We start from the raw sequence: 19451 nt of genomic DNA on the forward strand, positions 1-19451 counted from the left end.
TTTTTTTTTTTTTTTTTTTTTTTTTTTTTTTTTTTTTTTTTTTTTTTTTTTTTTTTTTTTTTTTTTTTTTTTTTTTTTTTTTTTTGGGGGGGGGGGGGGTGGCGTTTGGCAGGCACAGGGATCAAACCCTGAACTTTGGTGTTATCAGCACTATGATCTAACCAGCTGAGCAAACAACCAGCCCTATCTTAATATTTTCTACTTGTACAGATCAAGTCTGTTTTTTTATTTGTTTTTGGTGGCTGGCCAGTACAGGGATCAGAACCCTTGACCTTGGTGTAAGTCTGGCTGTTTAAAAACAACTTTAAAAAGAATTTGCGTCCATATTTATTTATTAATGGTTATTGGACACTTCTTCAGTATGCTTACCGCATATTAATTTCTTCGGGAGGTATGACAGTACCATTATGATTACGCATGTGAGCACTGTCCTTTTATGCTGTTTGCTAACAGCTCTTCACCCTTAGGAACTATTGTAGTTCCTAAACATTTAAGGATTCCACGTTTTGAACTATTTAATGATCTACCCCAAAGGTCCGTAATTTGTAAGTAATATGTATTTTTGTTTTGGCTGCTATGTGGGACAAGTTATCTAAGAAATGAACCTGGCCAGCTACTTTGAATTTCAACTGTTGTCTTTTCTTCTACTTGACTGTTTATATCTTGTAACATTAGTTATTGTTCCAAAGAGCTCATTTAAAATTTTCACCTCTATTTGATTGATTCTAAGGTGGAAATCATGTTTGCACTCTTGAATTTGTGGGTTCTAGTAAGCATTCTACCCCCCCGCCCCCCGTCCCACCGGTATGGAGATCTGAACCCTCAACATTGGTGTTACAACACTACCCTCTAACAACTGAGCTAACCAGTCAGCCCCAAGTTTGTGGATTCTAGAACCTTATATTCATCAAGAATATCAATATTTCTTCTGTAGTTTGTTTTTTCTAAAAATGATAATTGATCTAGGAATCCTTGTTGCTTCACTATACCCTATACCTCTTGACCCTATAGCACACTCTTGATGAGATTAGGTGGCTAGGTGGTGGGTTTAGCAATTTTGGGAGTTTGGGCTTGTTTGTAGGGGTTAAAGTATGCATGACATTTATATTCCTTTTGTTTGTCTAAAATTAGCCCAGAGGTTAACAAGGAGCATGTAGTGGATTGAATTATGTTTCCCCAAAACTCAGTGAAGCTTGAATTATGTCCCCCAGGTTTTTATGTATTAGAAACTTAACCCCCACTGTGACTGTTAAGAGGGTGGGAAATCCTATTATGGTAATTAAAGGTGGATCCTTGAAGAGATGGTTAGATTGTAGGACCATGCCGTAGTAAGTGGATTAAAAATGGTGGTCAGGGGCATGGTTCTGAGGGCTTTAAAAGAAGAGAGAAGAAAGTCTGTCTTTCTCTCTCTGCTCTGTCTGCTTATACCGTTTTGCAATGTGAGACTCCTGGGTCACTGTCACCATCACCAGATGAACTTTGGACTTCCCAGCCTCACAAACTGTAAGCAATAAATTTATTTTTCTTTGTAAAATACCCAATTCCGTTTATTTTGTTATAAGCAACAGAAATGGACTAACACAGAGCATTAGGCTCAGAGGGTTGGTTGTCTCCTTTTACTTGCTGTCTTATCTCTAGACTCAGCAGCTCTTTAGTAAATAGACTTTTTGGCAGCTGGCAGGTGCGCTCTTCAGTAAACAACTTGTTGAATGGTAGGGATGGCCATCTTTATACTTGAAATCTTTAAAAATTTCTATTGTCCCCGTATCAAAAAAATATATTTATTTTTTATAAAAACAGGCTGGCCTGTGGCTCACTTGGGAGAACGTGGTGCTGATAACATCAAGGTCGAGGGTTGGGATCCCTATATGGGCTAGCTGCCAAAAAAAAACCCCCAGAATTTATGTGATATTTGTAAATATGTGAATCCTCAGTGTAGGTTAAAATATACAAAGAGCTTGCAGTCAGACAGTTCTTTTTTCTTTTTGGAGAGATGCTTCATACCACAGTTTTAATTTTGTATGCACTAATCAACAAATGCCTTACAGACTAAAGTTTTGGTGGTGGGATTATAAATGAAAAAATTAACGTTCCTCTCGATGGTGCTGTGATTTTTGAGCTTTAGTTTAGAGCAGTGGTTCTCAGAGTATCCCCTGTTCCAGAGTCATCTGCATTATCTGGGAACTTGTTAAAATGGACATTTTCATATTGAATCAAAACACTGGGTGGGACCAGCAATCTAGGTTTTAACAAGTCCTCCAGATGATTCTGATGCATGCTAAAGTTTGAGAACCTCTGCTTTATTTGTTCTGAGTAGTTGATCTTACACCAAAACTAAATCTGGTTCCCCCACAAGTGGAATAATTGCTTTTCTTTTCTTCTTTTTTTCTTTTGGCGGCTGGCCAGTATGGGTATCCAAACCCTTGACCTTGGTGTTACCAGCACCATGCTCTCCTAAGTGAGCCACTAGCCAGCCTTTTTTCTTGAACTGTGGTTTTTGCAGGATTTTTTAAAGCATTATTCATATGACTGCTCAGGTTTGAGAATGATAAGTATGGTGTGCTGCTCACATTACATATCTGTATCTCTTCATACGGGAACCCCTTCCTACTAATTTGTTAGGCTTCTGCTAAGTGTCTTTAACAGAGGATGGCCCCATTCTTTGTCCTATCAAGGATATTCTGCTTTTTCTCTACTTAGGATTTATCTGTTTTTTTCAGTCATCTGTACCAATGTTGCTCTCCTTTATTGCTGCAAGTCATCAAGGACTGATTATACACAAAATTAATTACAGAAATTAAGTGCCTTCTTTTAAGGCTGCTATCAGCAATTATTAACCCTAAATGGAGTGCTGCTTCTGCTTCTACATTTAACATCTGTCTAATGGCTTAGCATGGCTTGTATTTATTTTAAAACAACCTCTAATAGGGAAAAAAATTGTTAAAATTAAGAAAAACAAGGTTTATTTCAAAGTTATTATTAACACAGTATTTTACCTTAATAATCGATGGCCAGGTGTAGTGGATTGAATTATGTCCCCTCAAAACTCCCTGAAACTTGAATTGTGTCCCCCACGTTTTATGTATTAGAAACTTAGCCCCCACTGAGACCGTTAAGAGGGTGGGAAATCCTATTATGGTAATTGAAAGGTGGGGCCTTGAAGAGGTGATTGGGTGGTAGCACCATGCTGTAGTGAATAGATTACAAATGGTGGTCAGGGGCATGTTTCTGAGAGCTTTAAAAGAAGAGAGACTGTCTCTGCTCTGTTCTCTCTGCTCTGTCTGCTCCCACGATCTTCAATGTGAGACCCCTGGGTCACTGTCGCCACCACGAGATGGACTTTGGACTTCTCAGCCTCGGAAACAGTAAGCAATAAATTTGATCTTCTTAATAAATCACCCAGTTCAGTGTTCTTTGTTATAAGCAACAAAAACGGACTAATATACCAGGTCTTTCTCAAGAATAAAGCTTTAAGAGAGCAGACTGTAGATTGTTTGGTTTTAAATTCTTGCGCTAGCACATACCAGCTGCATGATCTTAGGCAAGTCACACTCAGATTTATTTTCCTCTTATATGAAGTGGAACTAACAGTACCTCACTTGAAAGATTTTTTTAAGGATTAGATGAAATAATGCATATAAAGTTCTTATCACAATGCCTGTCACGGAATAAAATGCTTATTAAAGGTTAGCTATTAGCTATTACCACTACCACCGCTGTTACTTTTTGCTGAGTCATTTTTATTACTGTTCATATATTTGTTATATTGTCATGACATAGCATTATTTTGGAATGGTGACTCTTATACCTAGTACATAGCATCTGATTTAGGATTTAGAAAATTTGATCAAGGTTTTGGAAATTTTAAAGAAATTTAGGCACTGGCTTTCTTCACTTGGAAGATAAGATTTCTTATTAAAAATTGGAGTAACAAATAAGATAGAAAAACTATAAGCAACTACTTCCTAAATTTGATCCCTCCTAAAAATGAAGTTTTGCAAATTCATTTAAGTAGATACCATGAGCATTTACAACCAAGTTTTTAATTCATATGGATTAATATGAATTTGCCATACAGAATTTTTTTTTTTTTCCTTTTTGTCTTTTTTCATGACCGGCAACGGATCGCAACCCTCAGTGTCGCGCCCGTACTGGCCCGGGACCGGCAACGGGATCTCAACCCTTGGTGTTGCTCCCTGCACCTCGCTCAGCCAGTGAGCGGGAACCGGTCCGTATGTGGGATCCGAACCCTCGGCGGGAGCACCACCACACTTCCCAAGCGGCGCACTGTAGCAGTGTGCCACCGGGCCGGCCCGCCATACAGAATTTAAATAGTGATAGTGGATAGTCACATGTACTACATTAAATGGACACAACTTACATCAACTGTTATTTGTGGACATTTTCTCAGGAGAAATTACACAGTTAAGTAGAATATTGCATATATGCATATATTAGAGTTTCTTCCAGTAACTATAGTTAATAATAGCATACTCAAAAGTTACTAAGTGATCTTAAATGTTCTCACCATTAAAAACGGTATGTGAGGTGATGAATATGTTAATTAGCTTGATTTAATAGTCTCACAATGTATACACGTATCAAAACATCACATGTATGCCATAAATATACATACAAATTTTACTTTTCAGTTATACCTTAATATAGCTGGGAGGGAGAATAAAGTTGCTTCCTAAACAGAGAAATAAAATCCAGCTAGAAAATTTAAATCTGAATAACTCATGTTTTTCCAGTAGTAGAAAGTTTTCTAATATTGCCATTCACTTATTAGCCTTCAGAAAGGTTATTGTTTGTATCATTGTAATCTGTGCAGTTATTTAATCTGCCTTTATCTTTTTGCATCCACACATTAAAAGTACTTCTGAGAAAAGACAGAAGACTCAGAGATCAAACCACAAGCATATTTTTGATTCACAAAGAAAATGGTTTTTGAAATATTCATTGTACTTCCTGAAAAAGAGAGTTAAATTTGTGGAAGTTAGTCATTTGATTTCAAGTGAAAGAATATTTATGCATAATATTATTTCCTCCTAGAAAGTGAATATTCAGAATTTCAGATGTTGTATTACTCAGAAAAATTGCTAGAGATTTGATATTTCATATCAGTTTGTACTGCTTATGACCTCAAAAGATGGTCTTTAATGATCTTAATATCAGTTCTCAAATTTCCTAGTTTAAAATGTTATATGTAGATACTTAAACTTTCTTGTGGATTAGGAGTCAGTAGACTTGGTTAATCCTTGCACCCTTTTGTAAGGACTTATGTGAGCCCTGTTTATACATTTGTAAAATGAGAGTATTGAACTAAGTAAGAGTTCCTGTAGAGCAGATGTTCTTGTAAAGTGTGTACTGTCTCCACATTAAACAATAGTTTAACCTTTTTTTTTCCTTTTAAAATTTATTTCGAGATTTGGAATCATTATGAGCATCAGTGTTTGCCCTGTCTTAATTCGTTGATACCCTCTGGTGCTGTTGAAGTAGTCTAAGCTGTTTGGTAGAATGATTTTTGCCAAATAGTTCTAACTTAGTGAACTGCCTCTATTGATTCACTAATTTGCTGCTTTTATTCTATTATCTAACTAGGTTGTCTAAAATTTATTTACTCAACAAAGGTACCTAGCTCCTAACAACTGCACTAAGTATTAGAAATCAAAGATGACCTCTTAGTTTAGTGTGGGAGACAGATTGAGAATAAACATTACAATATAATCTGGTACTATATATATTAAAATAAAAGTATGTAAAAGTGCTATTACATACCATTTTTTAAAGTAAGCCTAAATCTCCATCAGATCTTCCTGTGGTTTATTGATTATATATTTCCCCCAAAGAGGATATGCATGAAAATAAAGTGTATTGTCACTACATTCTGAAGAAGTCTGTAAATTTACATAAGCTTTAGTGCATGGATTTTGTGAGATCTGTTCTGACTGCATTCAGTTCATTTTTGCTAGCTTGCTGGTTCTTTGTTATGAATGTTTAAAGTTTCTGGATAATTAACCATTTTGTAGAAATAGTGAGAGACACTTGGTTTTGAATAGTGACTGGTGGGTGCTGTGGGGTGGGAAGCTTTTTTAAAATTTGCTTTCAATATAAAGAAGAATTTGGAGTTGATTAAAAACGTGGGAAATTTCAGAAAACTGTTTCCCCCTTCTAGGTCTTTCCCCATAATGATCTGATGTTATATATACATAATCTTGCTTATGAAGAGTGCTGAGTTAATTTATAGTAGCATAACATTTGGAGTCATTGAGAGCATTGTCAACAGGCCCCTCTGTGGAAGAAAATAGGAATGTGGAATATGTAAGCAAGAAAAGTGATAGGAGTAATCCAGAGGTTTTGGGGGAGGTTTTTTGTTTTTTAAATCATTGGCCATCTTGACTACCTAATTACTGAATTCTTGAGAATGTTATTGAAGTTATCGTGTTGGACTTTGGAAATAAATAATCCTCAGTGTTTTACAAATGTTGCAAAACAGAATATTTGAAGTAAGTTACTGAACAGCATTCATCCTCTTTGCAAGTTAATATAAGTGAGAAACGGTAGAAGCAGAATGAAAAACCATTGAGTTAGTTGAGGTTTTTTAGCCTCAGTTTCCACAGTTGAAGTGATAGCATATGCTCTGAATTCCAAAGAGGAGGGTAATCTGATATGTAACTCTAGACACTGTAATTATCAGATACCTTCAGTTTTTCTCAGTCAAAAAACTGTTTTTATCTTTGCATCAACTAGAGCCGGAATATGTTCCAATTAGTTGCTGTCAGTTCTGTTTGAGTTGACCTGATGAATAGATTTCTTTTTCCTATTGCATTCATAAATTTTAGAAAATTGCTATTTCTAGGAAATATAAGGTAATTTTAAGACAGGATACTTGAAATGGTTATATGTCATATGATAGATTCATAGAACTTAAATAGCATTTTCACAAATCTCTTCTGTATCTTAACCATGGCTACATGTGCAAATACTAATTTTATAGAGGAGGAAACTGAGGCAATAAAAACCTCAAGTGACTGTTTCCTTATCCTGCTTCTACCCTTCCTCATGTATATCACTTGGAAAGAATGAATGCTGTTCAGAAACCTACTTCAAATATTCTGTTTTGGCGACATTTGTAAAGCAGTAAGGATTATTTCCTATTTTCACAGTAGTTTGCCTGAGGCTTTGCAACTAAGTAACAGCTGGGATTCAAGACAGATCTTTCTTCAATGCCACCCCTGTTCTGGAATTGTGTGTGTGTGTGTTTCTTGGCAAGAAACTATTAGACTAGAAAATCCGGTTCAAAGAGTTAGGGTGCACATGATAAGCATTCTGTTATATAATGCATAGTATTTAACAGATATGAGCCCTCTGATTTTATATATCAAGGAAAATAATGTGAGTGTTTTGGAAAAAAATTAAGAAGAATATTAGGTAATTTGAATTGCCCATATTCCTGAATTACCACCACAGTTTTTATTTTATTTTAGCAGCTGGCTGGTATATGGATCTGAACTCTTGACCTTGGTGTTAAAACACTGCTGTAACCAGCTGAGCTAACCAGCCAGCCTGTTTTTATTTTTATGTCATCTATATATCACACTGTATATTTTAATTATTTCATTAATTTGTTCAAGTCAAAATGGAAAAGGTTTATAGTGAAAATTCTCCCTCCCATCTTTTAGCCCACTCAGTTCTTTATTTTTATTTTTATTTTTATTTTTTGGCAGCTGGCCGATACAGGGAGCTAAACCCTTGACTTTGGTGTTAAAACACCATGGTCTAACCAACTGAGCTAACTGGCCAGCCCGATTATTTTCTCCAGATAATGTCACTTTGTTGTATCCTTGCAAAATTACTGTTATACCCAAATCTGTGTATTCTTTTGTCCCCTGGTTTATAAAATTTTAAGCATATCATATACTGATTATCCTGATTTGATCATCATAATTGTACACAAGTATTGATAGTCAACTCTGTACCCCACAAATATGTATAACGAATTGTTTAAAAATAAATAAATATTTTTTTTAACACACCATACCTACTGTAATATACTTCATATTTTTTCCTTTTTTTTTTTTGGCAGCTGGCCAGGACAGTGATCCAAACCTGTGACCTTAGTGTTTTAAGGCAGCACTCTAAGAAGCTGAGCTAACCAGCCAGCCCTTATGTTTTACTTTAATACTGTTCAATTATCTATCGCTGAGAAACAAATGACCCCAAAACTTAGAGACTTAAAATCATTTTATCTTCTCATGGTTCTGGTGAGTGGCCTGGTAGACAGTTCTCACTCTGTTCTCTTGGTGCTTTTGCAGTGCTGAGACTGGAATCATCTCAACATATCTGGTGGTTTATGTTGGCTGTTGGTTGGGACCTCAGCTGGAACTGTCAGCTAGTTTACCAACATGTGGCCTTGCCACCTGGCCTGGGTTTTTTCTGCATGATGGCTGGGTTCAAGAGTGAGTGGCCCAAAAGTACCAGGTGGAAGCTGGATTGCCTTTTATGACCTAGCTCCAGAAGTCACACAGATAGCATCAGTTCTGCTCTACTCTCAGACTTACACAGATTCAAGGGGGGAATGTCAACATCATTGTAAGAATGTGATATGGGAAGTCTTATTGTCATAAGATCTATCCATATCAAAAGAGCTTCCTCATTTTGGGAAGATGTAACAGTGTGCCATTGTATGGATCATATTAATATATATTTACTCTGTCCTCTAGTTTTAGATGTGCACATTGTTTTATATCTTTGGCTATTGCAGTACTGCAGTGAATAACAGTGCATAGTCATCTCTCACATATTCTCACTATAGGATAAATTCCTAGAAGTGGATTGCTGTGTCAAAGGTTATATACATTTGGGGCCGGCCCGGTGGCGCACTGCTACAGTGCGCCGCTTGGGAAGTGCGGCGGCGCTCCCGCCAAGGGTTCAGATCCCACATACAGACCGGCCACTCACTGGCTGAGCGAGGTGCGAGAGCAACACCGAGGATTGCGATCCCGTTGCCGGTCCCGGCCCGGTACGGGCGTGACACTGAGGGTTGCGATCTGTTGCCGGTCACGAAAAAACGAGGATTGCGATCCCGTTGCCGGTCCCGGCCCGGTACGGGCGTGACACTGAGGGTTGCGATCCGTTGCCGGTCACGAAAAAAGACAAAAAGAAAAAAAAAAAAAAAGGTTATATACATTTGTAATTCTGATCAATTTTTCCAAATTACCCTCCAATCAGCAGTGCACATTACATATTTTTAAAGCCCATTGTGTTTGTTTTTTCTATGTACTGTTCATAACCTCATATTTTTATATAGATTCACTTATAATAGTTATATTATTGTCTTCAATTTCATTATTTTATTATTAATGGTAATATGTCTCAGTATTTCTGTACTGTATTTATCTTAGTAACTGGTAATTTCACCTTTTTATTATTTAACCATTCTCTTATTGTTAGAAATAATAACAGTGTTTAAATTTTTGTTTTCTATTTTAGGTGATTATGTAAAAGTGGGTATATTCTTGGAATTTGTTCCCCCTGGCCTTATTTCTTTAAGATCGATTTCTAGAGGTGGTTATTGAACCAAACAGAATTTTATCTAATTACTATGGGATCACAAGTATTCTAGTCTTTTCATCAATTTTTTCTCCCTTACCTCACAATTTCTTCTTGGACGTTATTTGGCAGAGATAATTATGTTCTGAGATTATGAGTTTCCTGTAACTGTTAATCTGGGGCTTAAGTTCTTCTCTATCTCTTCTTCCTTTAACCTTCTTTTTCATTCCTGTGTTATAGGATTCTCACATATTAGAACTTTTAAACTCACTTGGTATATAGGCTTATTGATATGGGAAAGAATTACTTTCAAGGCCAATGTTTTAAAGGTCTGGAAGATTCCCTTGAAGGCTAGGAAGCATTATGTGCTATGTTCTTGAACCAGGAGAAAGGAGTATCACTAAGAAGAAGGGGGAAGTAAAGTACCTATTGTGTATAGATAAAGTGCCTTTCATAGACATTTTTATATATATCCCTTAAAGCTAAATTAACTTCATTAACTCTGTTGATATTTGTTTGGGAGCCTTTGTCTGATACTAGTTAATAATTTGTAACAACCTCTCCCCCTTTTCAACTTTCTTCACCTTTCCTTTATGTACTGTATACCTTCATCTTGCTTCCCAATTCGGTTTTTGGTACATTCCTGTTATATAAATCCAATCTAAGCAAACATTTTATTAGGAATTGTGCCCCCTTGGTGAGGTAACCACAGACTCCTGGTTCTGAAGGTTCAAATACTGGTTTTATCATTTTATTCTAGAGTGATCAGGTTTGTGGCACTAACTTAATACTAACCAAACTCCTAAGATTACTTTAAAACAGTGTACATCAGTGCTATCAGAAATACCTAGTAATAATAATGTTCAGCTGGTTACATGTGATTAGCTTATGTTCTTGTTTAGTGGATTCCCTTAGAGTTGGGTGTCCTTTAAGGGTAGCTGTCAAGCTGTGACAGTAAAAAGTGTTGACTTCCCTTACTCCTGGATTATTTCTGAAAAAAATTACATGAATTAGTCTTTTTAAAGTAATATCTTTTATCCTAGACAATTATGGATAAACACTAGTTAATTCTTATTCTTTACCTCATTTTTCTTGAATTCATGCACTCTTTCCTATGTATCATTAATATTTTCCAAGATTGTAATTCATTTGTCAACTATTATCTTTAGATGTTGCTCACTGGTTTTCTTTTAGATTGAGGTAAAGTCAACAACACAAAATTCACCATTTTAAAGTGTACAGTTCAGTGATAATAAGTACTTTCACTTTATTGTTAACCACCCAGAACTTTTTTTATCTTCCTCAACTGAAATTCTGTACTCATTAAACTATAACTACCTCCTGCCCCCAAGACTCTGGCAACCACCATTCTACTTTCTGTTTCTGAATTTGACTATTCTAGGTACCTCTTATAAGTGGAATCATACAGTATTTGTCCTTTTGTGACTGACTTATTCCATCTGGCATAATGTCCTCAAGGTTCATTCATGTTTTAGAATGCCCTTCCTATTTAAGGCTGAGTAATTCCATTGTATGTAAACGAGTATACTGCATTTTTTTTGTCCGTTTAATCCATCGCTGGACACTTGGGTTGCTTCCATCTTTTAGCTCTTGTGAACAATGCTGCTATGAACATTGTAGCAGAAATACTGTTCGAGTCCCTGCTTTCACTTTTTTTGGGTATACCAGAAGAATAATTTGCTGGGTCATATTGTAATTGTCTTAATATTTTTGAGGAATCTCCATACTGTTTTCCACAGAGGCTGCACAGCAGTTCCAGTTTCTTCACATCCTCACCAACACTTGTTATTTTGTCTTGTTTTGATAGTAGCCATTCTAATGGCAGTGAAGTGGTAACTCATGGTTTTGATTTGCATTTCCCTAATAATTAGTTATATTGAACATCTTTTCATGTGCTTGTTGGCCATTTGTATATCTTCTTTGGAGAAGTACCTATTCAAGTCTTTTTATCCATTTGCTGAGTTACAGGAGTTCTTTATATATTCTAGATACCAGTCCCTTATCACATGCTCATTAATTTTTAAGAATAAATTCTATATAATTAGTATCTATAGATCATCTTTTTAGGTAGATTTACTTCTGGGAAGATTGCTATCCTGTATATATTACCTATGTAATAATTTTTTCTCTTATTTCTAGGCTTTTGGAGTATTTTCTGTTTGGGTTTAATCACAGTGAATGCATGCTTTACTCTGCCCTGTTCTATTTTTATCCCTTTTTCTCTTCCTCGTTGCATTAATTGAAATTAACTCAGGTTCCCTGATTATCTTACATGATTGTCTTTCCTGCCATCATTTACTAGGTGCTTACCTATGAACACATACAATTTTATGGGGAATAAAAATGTCCTCAGTTTTTATTTTGCCTGTTGTTGGCTCTAGACCATCCATATATTCTCTGTGAACTATAATTTTATCATCTGAAGTCAGTGCTCATCTGTCTGCTATGAAAATCTGTTACGTTAGATTATTGCTGCTAATACTCATTTTCCCAGCAAACCTTCACCAATAACTTTGGTACCTAGTTATTGATGCTACTTGTTTCAGTGCCTGACATACAGATCCATTTAACTTATTCATTGAATTATTTGGCTCTAAAAACCTTTGCTGCCCCTACATACCACTGTCTGGTGCTCTTTTTTTGTGTTTTGGTAGCTGGCCCATATAGGGATCCAAACCCCCGAGTCCTTGACCTTGGTGTTAATAACACAAAGCTCTAACCAACTGAGGTAACCCCCCAGCCCTTATACACCACTTTTCAAACAATCTCTGATTTGGGTTTTATGATCACTACTCCTCGTCTGCTTCTGAGCTCTTGAATAAGGCCCTTCCCCTCTCTAGTCACTATATTCTTGCCTTCTACTTTACATTCTCTTTTATAGAAGAGTGGACAAATAGTCATGATCCCTCTTTGGGGATATTGCAAGGATATTGCAATCATGGTTTTAGTTTATTATCTTCTGTGCTTTTCTATTCATGTTTTTATATACACGTACCCTGTTCTTACCAGGAATAAATATGTGCATGTGTGTATGTGTATTTTTTTTTAACTTTTTGTTAATTAAATAGGTCATTTTATAACCAGTTTTAATTTAGTTGCTGCTTAATACTTAGCAAGCCACTAAATCATTTATACATTCAGGTTGTTTTTAATTGTTAAATATTTTTAAATTCTTTGAGCATAAAGATTTGTTCTCCCTACTTTTCTGCCCCCACACCATCTTTTAGAGATTCCATGAGATTATTAGGTTAACAAGTATCAGCATTTTTGCTACATGTTGACAAAATTCTTTCCAGTAGAGTTGTACAGCATCATCAACAGTGCGTGGGTTTTTGTCATCTGCTCTTTTTATATTTTGCTAACTTAGAAGATAAAAATTATTTTTGCTGTGTGGATGATTTTGTTGATTACTAATGATGTTGACTACTTTTTTGATGTTGTTACAGTCCTTTTGACAATTGTATTTACACATTTATCCTTGAGGCTTTTAAAGTATTTCCTTAAAACTAAAAAAAGAGATTTATACGAGTCTTATGTGTTTTAAAATATTAATCCACTGTAGAATATTTTTTTCAGTGTGTTTACCCTGTGGATTGGATGTGCAAACATAAGTTTTGCAAACATGAAGTCTCAAATTTTTGTGTAATCAAACCCCTGATGTCTTGTATAGAATTTTTAGTCAGTTCTGGTAATTCTTTCCTATTCAATTTGGTGAATAAGTTGGAGGTTGTACTAGTATTGGTTTCTCGGTTTTTCCATTTTTCCATCCTCTGTTTAATTCATTTAGAATCAATTTTGTTGTAGGAGGGGTTTAACTTTCTTTAATTGTTAATCTTTGGTCTAATGCCATTGATTTGGATATTTTTTCCCTTGCCCAGTATATTGCAATGTCTCCTCCTTGCTTATTATTTATTAGCATCTTACATATTATAGGAGTTTGGTATTTGCAGATTTAACATTTACAGTTTCAGCTATTCTCAACTGACCCCAAGGTCTATGAAAAAGTAGTTTGTAGTTTTGCTGAGGCTGAAATGTTACTTGCTTGCTGCCAGGCTTGCAAATAGGAGCTGACCAAGTAGCTCAAAGAGGGAGCCTGTCAGACAGGCCAGCACCCACATCTCAACGCAGCTTTGTTTTTCTCTACTTGTCGTCGGTCGGTACGCAGTAACTCTCGAAGTGATAAAAGCTGTTTCTTTATGAAATATGGTCCCGAAAAGAAAACCAACTGCTAGTGCTGGTGATGGAAGTGAAGAGAAAAAGAAGAGGTCTAAGATGGTTCTTAGCCAGAAAATAGACGTTTTGGATAAATTAAAGTGGTTTTGCAGATTGAGGTAAGTTTATGATTGGTTAATGTTGCTATGGTATTGATGTCGTAGTTTATATTTTGAGTGGCAGAATTTATTTTTATATCTTTACAAATGACTAGTAATGTATTTTTAGGAGCACTAAGGATTTGAAGATGTCACTTAAATGTCAGTTATACTTCACTGAATTTGATAGGGAAGTTAATAAACACTAGTAGTAGTATTTGAAAACTTGAGAACTCTGGGGGGTCTTGAAGGTCTTGAGGCATATTAGTTATATCAAGAGTTTATTATAGTACTTGGCTATCACTTTCCAGTGATATTTCTGTCCTTGTGATGTTGCAGCACTTTTCATTGTTTTTGATATATTGGAAAACTCATTTCCCCAGGCCTCTAATATTGATCTTTTCTCCTCTCAAAAGTATGCTCTGTTTATTGTACCACATGAACAATAGTACAGTGTTACCAAGTTAAAAATATCTTAATGGTTTTTTAAAATTGTGTTAGTCATATAATAACTTGAGTAGAGGCCTTTTGAAATACCTATTTTTTTTCTCATTTGGGTATTGTCTCTCTCTATTCAAATGTTATCTAAAATAGCTCCTAAATGTTTCACATATCTCTTATGAACTTCATTCTTTCAGGAGACATATTTGAACTTCTGCATGAACTAAGATTTATATTAGATGCTGGATATAGAAAAAAGCTAATAGACTGTGAGTTCCTTGAGAAATGACTAAGAGACAAAAAATATATAAACCAGTGATTATAAAAGGTGTGAAGCATGTTATTCCACAGGGAACTCTGAGAGCACAGAGTAGGAGATACTAACTAGGGTGGGATGAAGGAGAGTTTCTAAGCGGAGTTGAAGAATAAATTGATTATTTTTGTTTGTAGGATTGGGATTCATTCCCCTTTGAAAATGTTTTCCCCTGGTTATTGCCAGTTTATTGTAGGGCTGTTGACGAGTCTGTTCCAGCCAAATTAGAGAACTCATTACCTGTTTTATTTTAGCTCATGCCTTTGGATTTTCATGACAGTCTTGCCTCTTTCAAATAATGTCTCTTTCTGATAATTGCTTTTTAGAATTATTGTAATAAGTATATATGGAACGATATTAATTAGGGTGATAGTGGAAATTCTTGTTTTATTCCTAGATTTAGAGAGAATACCTGAGAACTTCATTAAGCATACTGTTGATTTCAGGTTTAAGGATGGGACACTTTCTAAATTTAAAGGAAGAATCCTGTGTTTATTAGGAATGGATTTTAACTCAAGTGCCCTTTTGTAATTTATTCAAATAAAAATGATTTTTCTTTTTTAGCATATTTGTATAATAGCTTTGTATTTCTGAAAGAATCTCTAGTTGGGCTGTTGTTCTTTTAGTGTATTTTTTGAAATTTCTTTGCCTGTATTTTATTTGGCATTTTCGTACATATATTTATAAAAAGAATTGGTGGCCTTTTGTGAGATCTTTGACTGATTTGAGAATCAGATCATGTTTTTTTATGGCAGCGTAATAACTAAGTTATTTCCCTAAGCCCAGAGTTGATTTATGGAAGTATAAATGAATGTTTTTACGGGAGTGCACTTTAGGGTCATATGTCTTAAAAGAGAAAGCAATGTCTGAATGCAAATTGTAAATTTTTTTTCCAAGTTTGCTTCAAACCATACTTAAGAAAAGGCTTATGCAATCAACCCTTTGTGTCTATGGGTTCTGTGTCCATTGATTCAACCACTCATGGATTGAAAATATTCAGGAAAAAAAATGAAAGGTAACAATATCACAATTTAAAAAAATACAAATAAAAATTACAGCTATTTGCATTTGGATTAGGTATTACAAGTAATCTAGAGATGATTTAAAGTATACGGGAGGATGTGCATAGGATATATGCAAATACTAAGGTGCTTCAAAAAGTTTGTGGAAAATAGAATTAAAAGATAGTATGGATCTTTCTGTGAACTTTTTGAAGACCCCTTATACTATGCCATTTTATATAAGGGACTTGAGGTTCTGCAAATTTTGGTATGTGCAGGGGGTCCTGGAACCAGTCCCTCACAAGGGTCTAGTCATCCACCCTTTTCCTCTTTTCCTTTTTATTGAAAAAGGAGTTCTGCCTTAGGAACACAATTTTACATTTTCAAAAATATTTTTTGATTCTATAGGAGAACCTTTTATGACAGTGAAAAAGTACAGTAGTGCTTTCTGGGTATCCTTTACCATAAATACAGGATTTTAGAAAATGGATATTTCTGCTAATTTTGTTTGGAAAAAGAAGTTTAAACTGAATTAGAATATATTTATATTTATTAGTCATAAAATATGACTATCTACTTGTGAAAATTTATAGTACTGTTCACTAGGATCTAGCTCAAAATAAAAACATTTCCGATTGTAATATTTGCAAAATTCAGAAGATTTTAGTTGCTGGCACTAAAGCCAGCAACCAGGTAACCTAAAAATAACATGAAAAATAAATGTCATCTCTAATATAAAAGATATATCTAATTAGACTTGGCTTATTCAGCACTTTTGTTGTTATTGTAATTTATAATCTCTTATGAAAGATTGGCATAACTAGATAAACTGCTACAGTTTAGAGAAATGGATCATAATTCTCTTGCATGATAGGTTGGAGTTTTCAAAAATTTTGTAATTCGAGTCCATACCAATTAAAGGGTTTGACTATCACACCGTGAGGTGAAAGTAAAAAGAAAGGGGAGGAACATACTAATTTACAGTGAATGATAGGGCACCAGCAGGGGTCCAAGTAACCAAAGTTAATGGAGGAGAGGAATTTGCAAGGTATGGTTGCTGTCAGCATGCTGCTGAAATTGGCTATGTGGGAGTCTTTTAATTTTTAACAATAAAGTATCATTTTATAATGATACTTTCTTAATGTTAAAATTAGAGAAAAGCACAGATGAAAAAGTATAAATCCAAAAGATTCTTATGGCAAGGAGTCAAAGACGTAGGATTGACTATTGAATATGTTTAACAAATCTTGGTTGAGGTAATAACGATTACCAAAATTTAAGTGTCATAATGTTTTAAAAGATAACGGACTGGGACTAAATCATCAGACTAAATCATAAAAACCAGGAGAATGGAACAGGGCTTGGTGTTGGCAATGTAGATGGTGGTTATAAGTGAAAGAAAGTGGAGATGTCAGGTACTGTTCAAGCTTTATTAAAGGAAAAGAATCTGCTGGGCTGTGCCCAAAGTGGGGAACAGCCCTGGGCTGCCCTGAAAATGGGGGCCAGCACCAGGTGTGGGGGTGGTAGAGCTTATATGGTGCACCAAGGGCTGGCTGATACCATCAGGGAGGGTCATTATGATAATGTGGATCAGGGTGGAGAACTGCCCTCCTTGTGGAAGCAAAAGGGGTTTCTGTTTAAGTCAGGAGGCTTCTCGTAAAGGGAAGGGGGGAGGGAGGGGAGGAGGTAGACGACACCATTTTGTACTTGGGCTTGTCTAAAGTGGCGCTGGTTATGTTGCAGATCTATTAATAAGTATACTGGGGCTTTTTCCCCCCATTTTTCAGGAATATCGTATACATTTCTTAAGTTATAAAGCAATTTGTAAAGGCAGTTTTAAGCTTATTTATTATTATAACAAAAAATTTTTTAATGTGAAAAAACCTTTTCAATCTGTGATTTTACTGCAAGGATCTTATATGTAAGTATCTATGTATCTAGCTTTGAAACAGATTTTGCAAGTATTTAAAGCCACTGTTGACTGTGGGTATACAATATATCATGTTTCCAGGTGTTTTCTCTATTATGAAAACATCTGGGGAAAAATGAACTTATTGCAGACATTTTCTTTCAGCTGCTTTTCTAACCCAAACTGTGTGTCTTGATGACACAACGGTAAAGTTTGAAATATGGGATACAGCTGGTCAAGAACGATACCATAGCCTAGCACCAATGTACTACAGAGGAGCACAAGCAGCCATTGTTGTATATGATATCACAAATGAGGTAAGTACAAATGCATTCTGTAATGGACCTAGTTTGAATATACATCTTTGGTATTTAGAATTTCGCTTAGATTTTTAAAAAATCTTTTTGTTGATAGTCATGACCTTTATGCCAGAGTTTTTGAGAGTTAGAAAATCTGATTTTAAAAAAATAAGATGTAAATACTTCAACAAATACAGTAGTTCTAAGAGTTTACAGTCACATTGGACTTTCTTTTAAAGTCTTATCTCACAAAGATTCTTCCTAAACATTTTTTGAGCCTGTGCCAAATAGCTGTTTCTTTGTTTAACAGGAGTCATTTGCAAGAGCAAAAAACTGGGTTAAAGAACTTCAGAGGCAAGCAAGTCCTAACATTGTAATAGCTTTATCAGGAAACAAGGCTGACCTAGCAAATAAAAGGGCTGTAGATTTCCAGGTATGTTGAATTTAACTTTCACTTGAAGGTACATATTTTTTGCACATTTTTCTTTTGTATTTACATTTGAATTAGTTGTAATTTTAAAACCATACAATAATAGAAAATATTTTTTAAAACGTGAAATACTACGTGTAATAAAATGTTTCTCCTTTTAAACCTAAATTTTAAAATATCTTTATATCACTGTAATGTATAAATTCATTCAGAAGTTTTGTACACCTAAACAATTACAAAAGAATTATTCACAGTGTAGAAAAATATAAAGGAAAAAGTGATTTCCCTCTACCCTAATCACTCCACACCCACACGTACCTTAACTAGTTTCCTTTCTAACGTTTTTCTACTCATCTGTCAGTATATATGAACACATAAATGTGTACCCATATACATACATATGCACACACTCATGCGGTTGTCTTGAAAGGGCATTCAAAAATAAAGGCTCGAAAAATCCAGGTTGTATCTATATGTGTTATCTGTGATAGCTAATTCATAATGTTCCCTGCTGCAAAATAGAGTAAGTGCCAATCATTTTAAAACATAGGAAATATTCTTAGACCTTTTAAAACTGCCCCTGTTCTCTTGCTCTTTAACTTTTGAAGTTGGGTTGTGACCATTTATATATAATATCAGTGATAGAATAAATTTCTTTTTTTACAGTAGGCAGTAGATGGAATACATGCATTGAGAGAAAGGAAACTAATATTTCTTGCACCATTACGTATTAGCTGAGCACGATACACATGTAGTTTCATTTAATTCTTGTGACAACCATGTGAAATGTAGTATCATCTGTTACTCTTTCCAAGATAGTTACCTAACCCTCAGCATAGAGTGGTAGAGAGAGCACTTAAATTAAATCAAAAGTGGCCCTGTAACATACCAGTTCAAAGGAACTTCAGTTGTTTCTTTGTCAAATAGGAAAGATAATTGGTTGCTCCTCAACAGCTGTGAAGATCAAAGGCAATAATATATGTAAAGTGTAAAAGCATGACAGAAATGTAGGACAATAATGTAATTTTCAAAGAAACAATTCATCACATATTCAAAATTATAGTGTTGCTATAGAAGTCATTCAGACTTGGGCCGGCCTGGTGGCGCACTGGATAGTGCGCCGCTTGGGAAGCGCGGCGGCGCTCCCGCCCGAGGGGTCGGGGCCCACCTAC

General features: G+C 35.3%; 1 protein-coding gene across 1 annotated transcript in view; it reads left to right on the forward strand.

Moving 5' to 3' along the window:
• RAB5A (RAB5A, member RAS oncogene family) overlaps window positions 1-19451 on the forward strand; it is a 30712-nt gene that overhangs the window by 6001 nt on the left and 5260 nt on the right. The window contains exons 3-4 of the mRNA XM_008583853.1: window positions 17716-17867; window positions 18160-18282. Coding sequence (XP_008582075.1) covers window positions 17716-17867; window positions 18160-18282 — 275 coding nt within the window. The remainder of the gene's footprint in view (window positions 1-17715; window positions 17868-18159; window positions 18283-19451) is intronic.

This window comes from Galeopterus variegatus, unplaced genomic scaffold (genome assembly GCF_000696425.1).
Source record: "Galeopterus variegatus unplaced genomic scaffold, G_variegatus-3.0.2 Scaffold3066, whole genome shotgun sequence".
In the NCBI taxonomy this organism is placed as follows: Eukaryota; Metazoa; Chordata; class Mammalia; order Dermoptera; family Cynocephalidae; genus Galeopterus; species Galeopterus variegatus.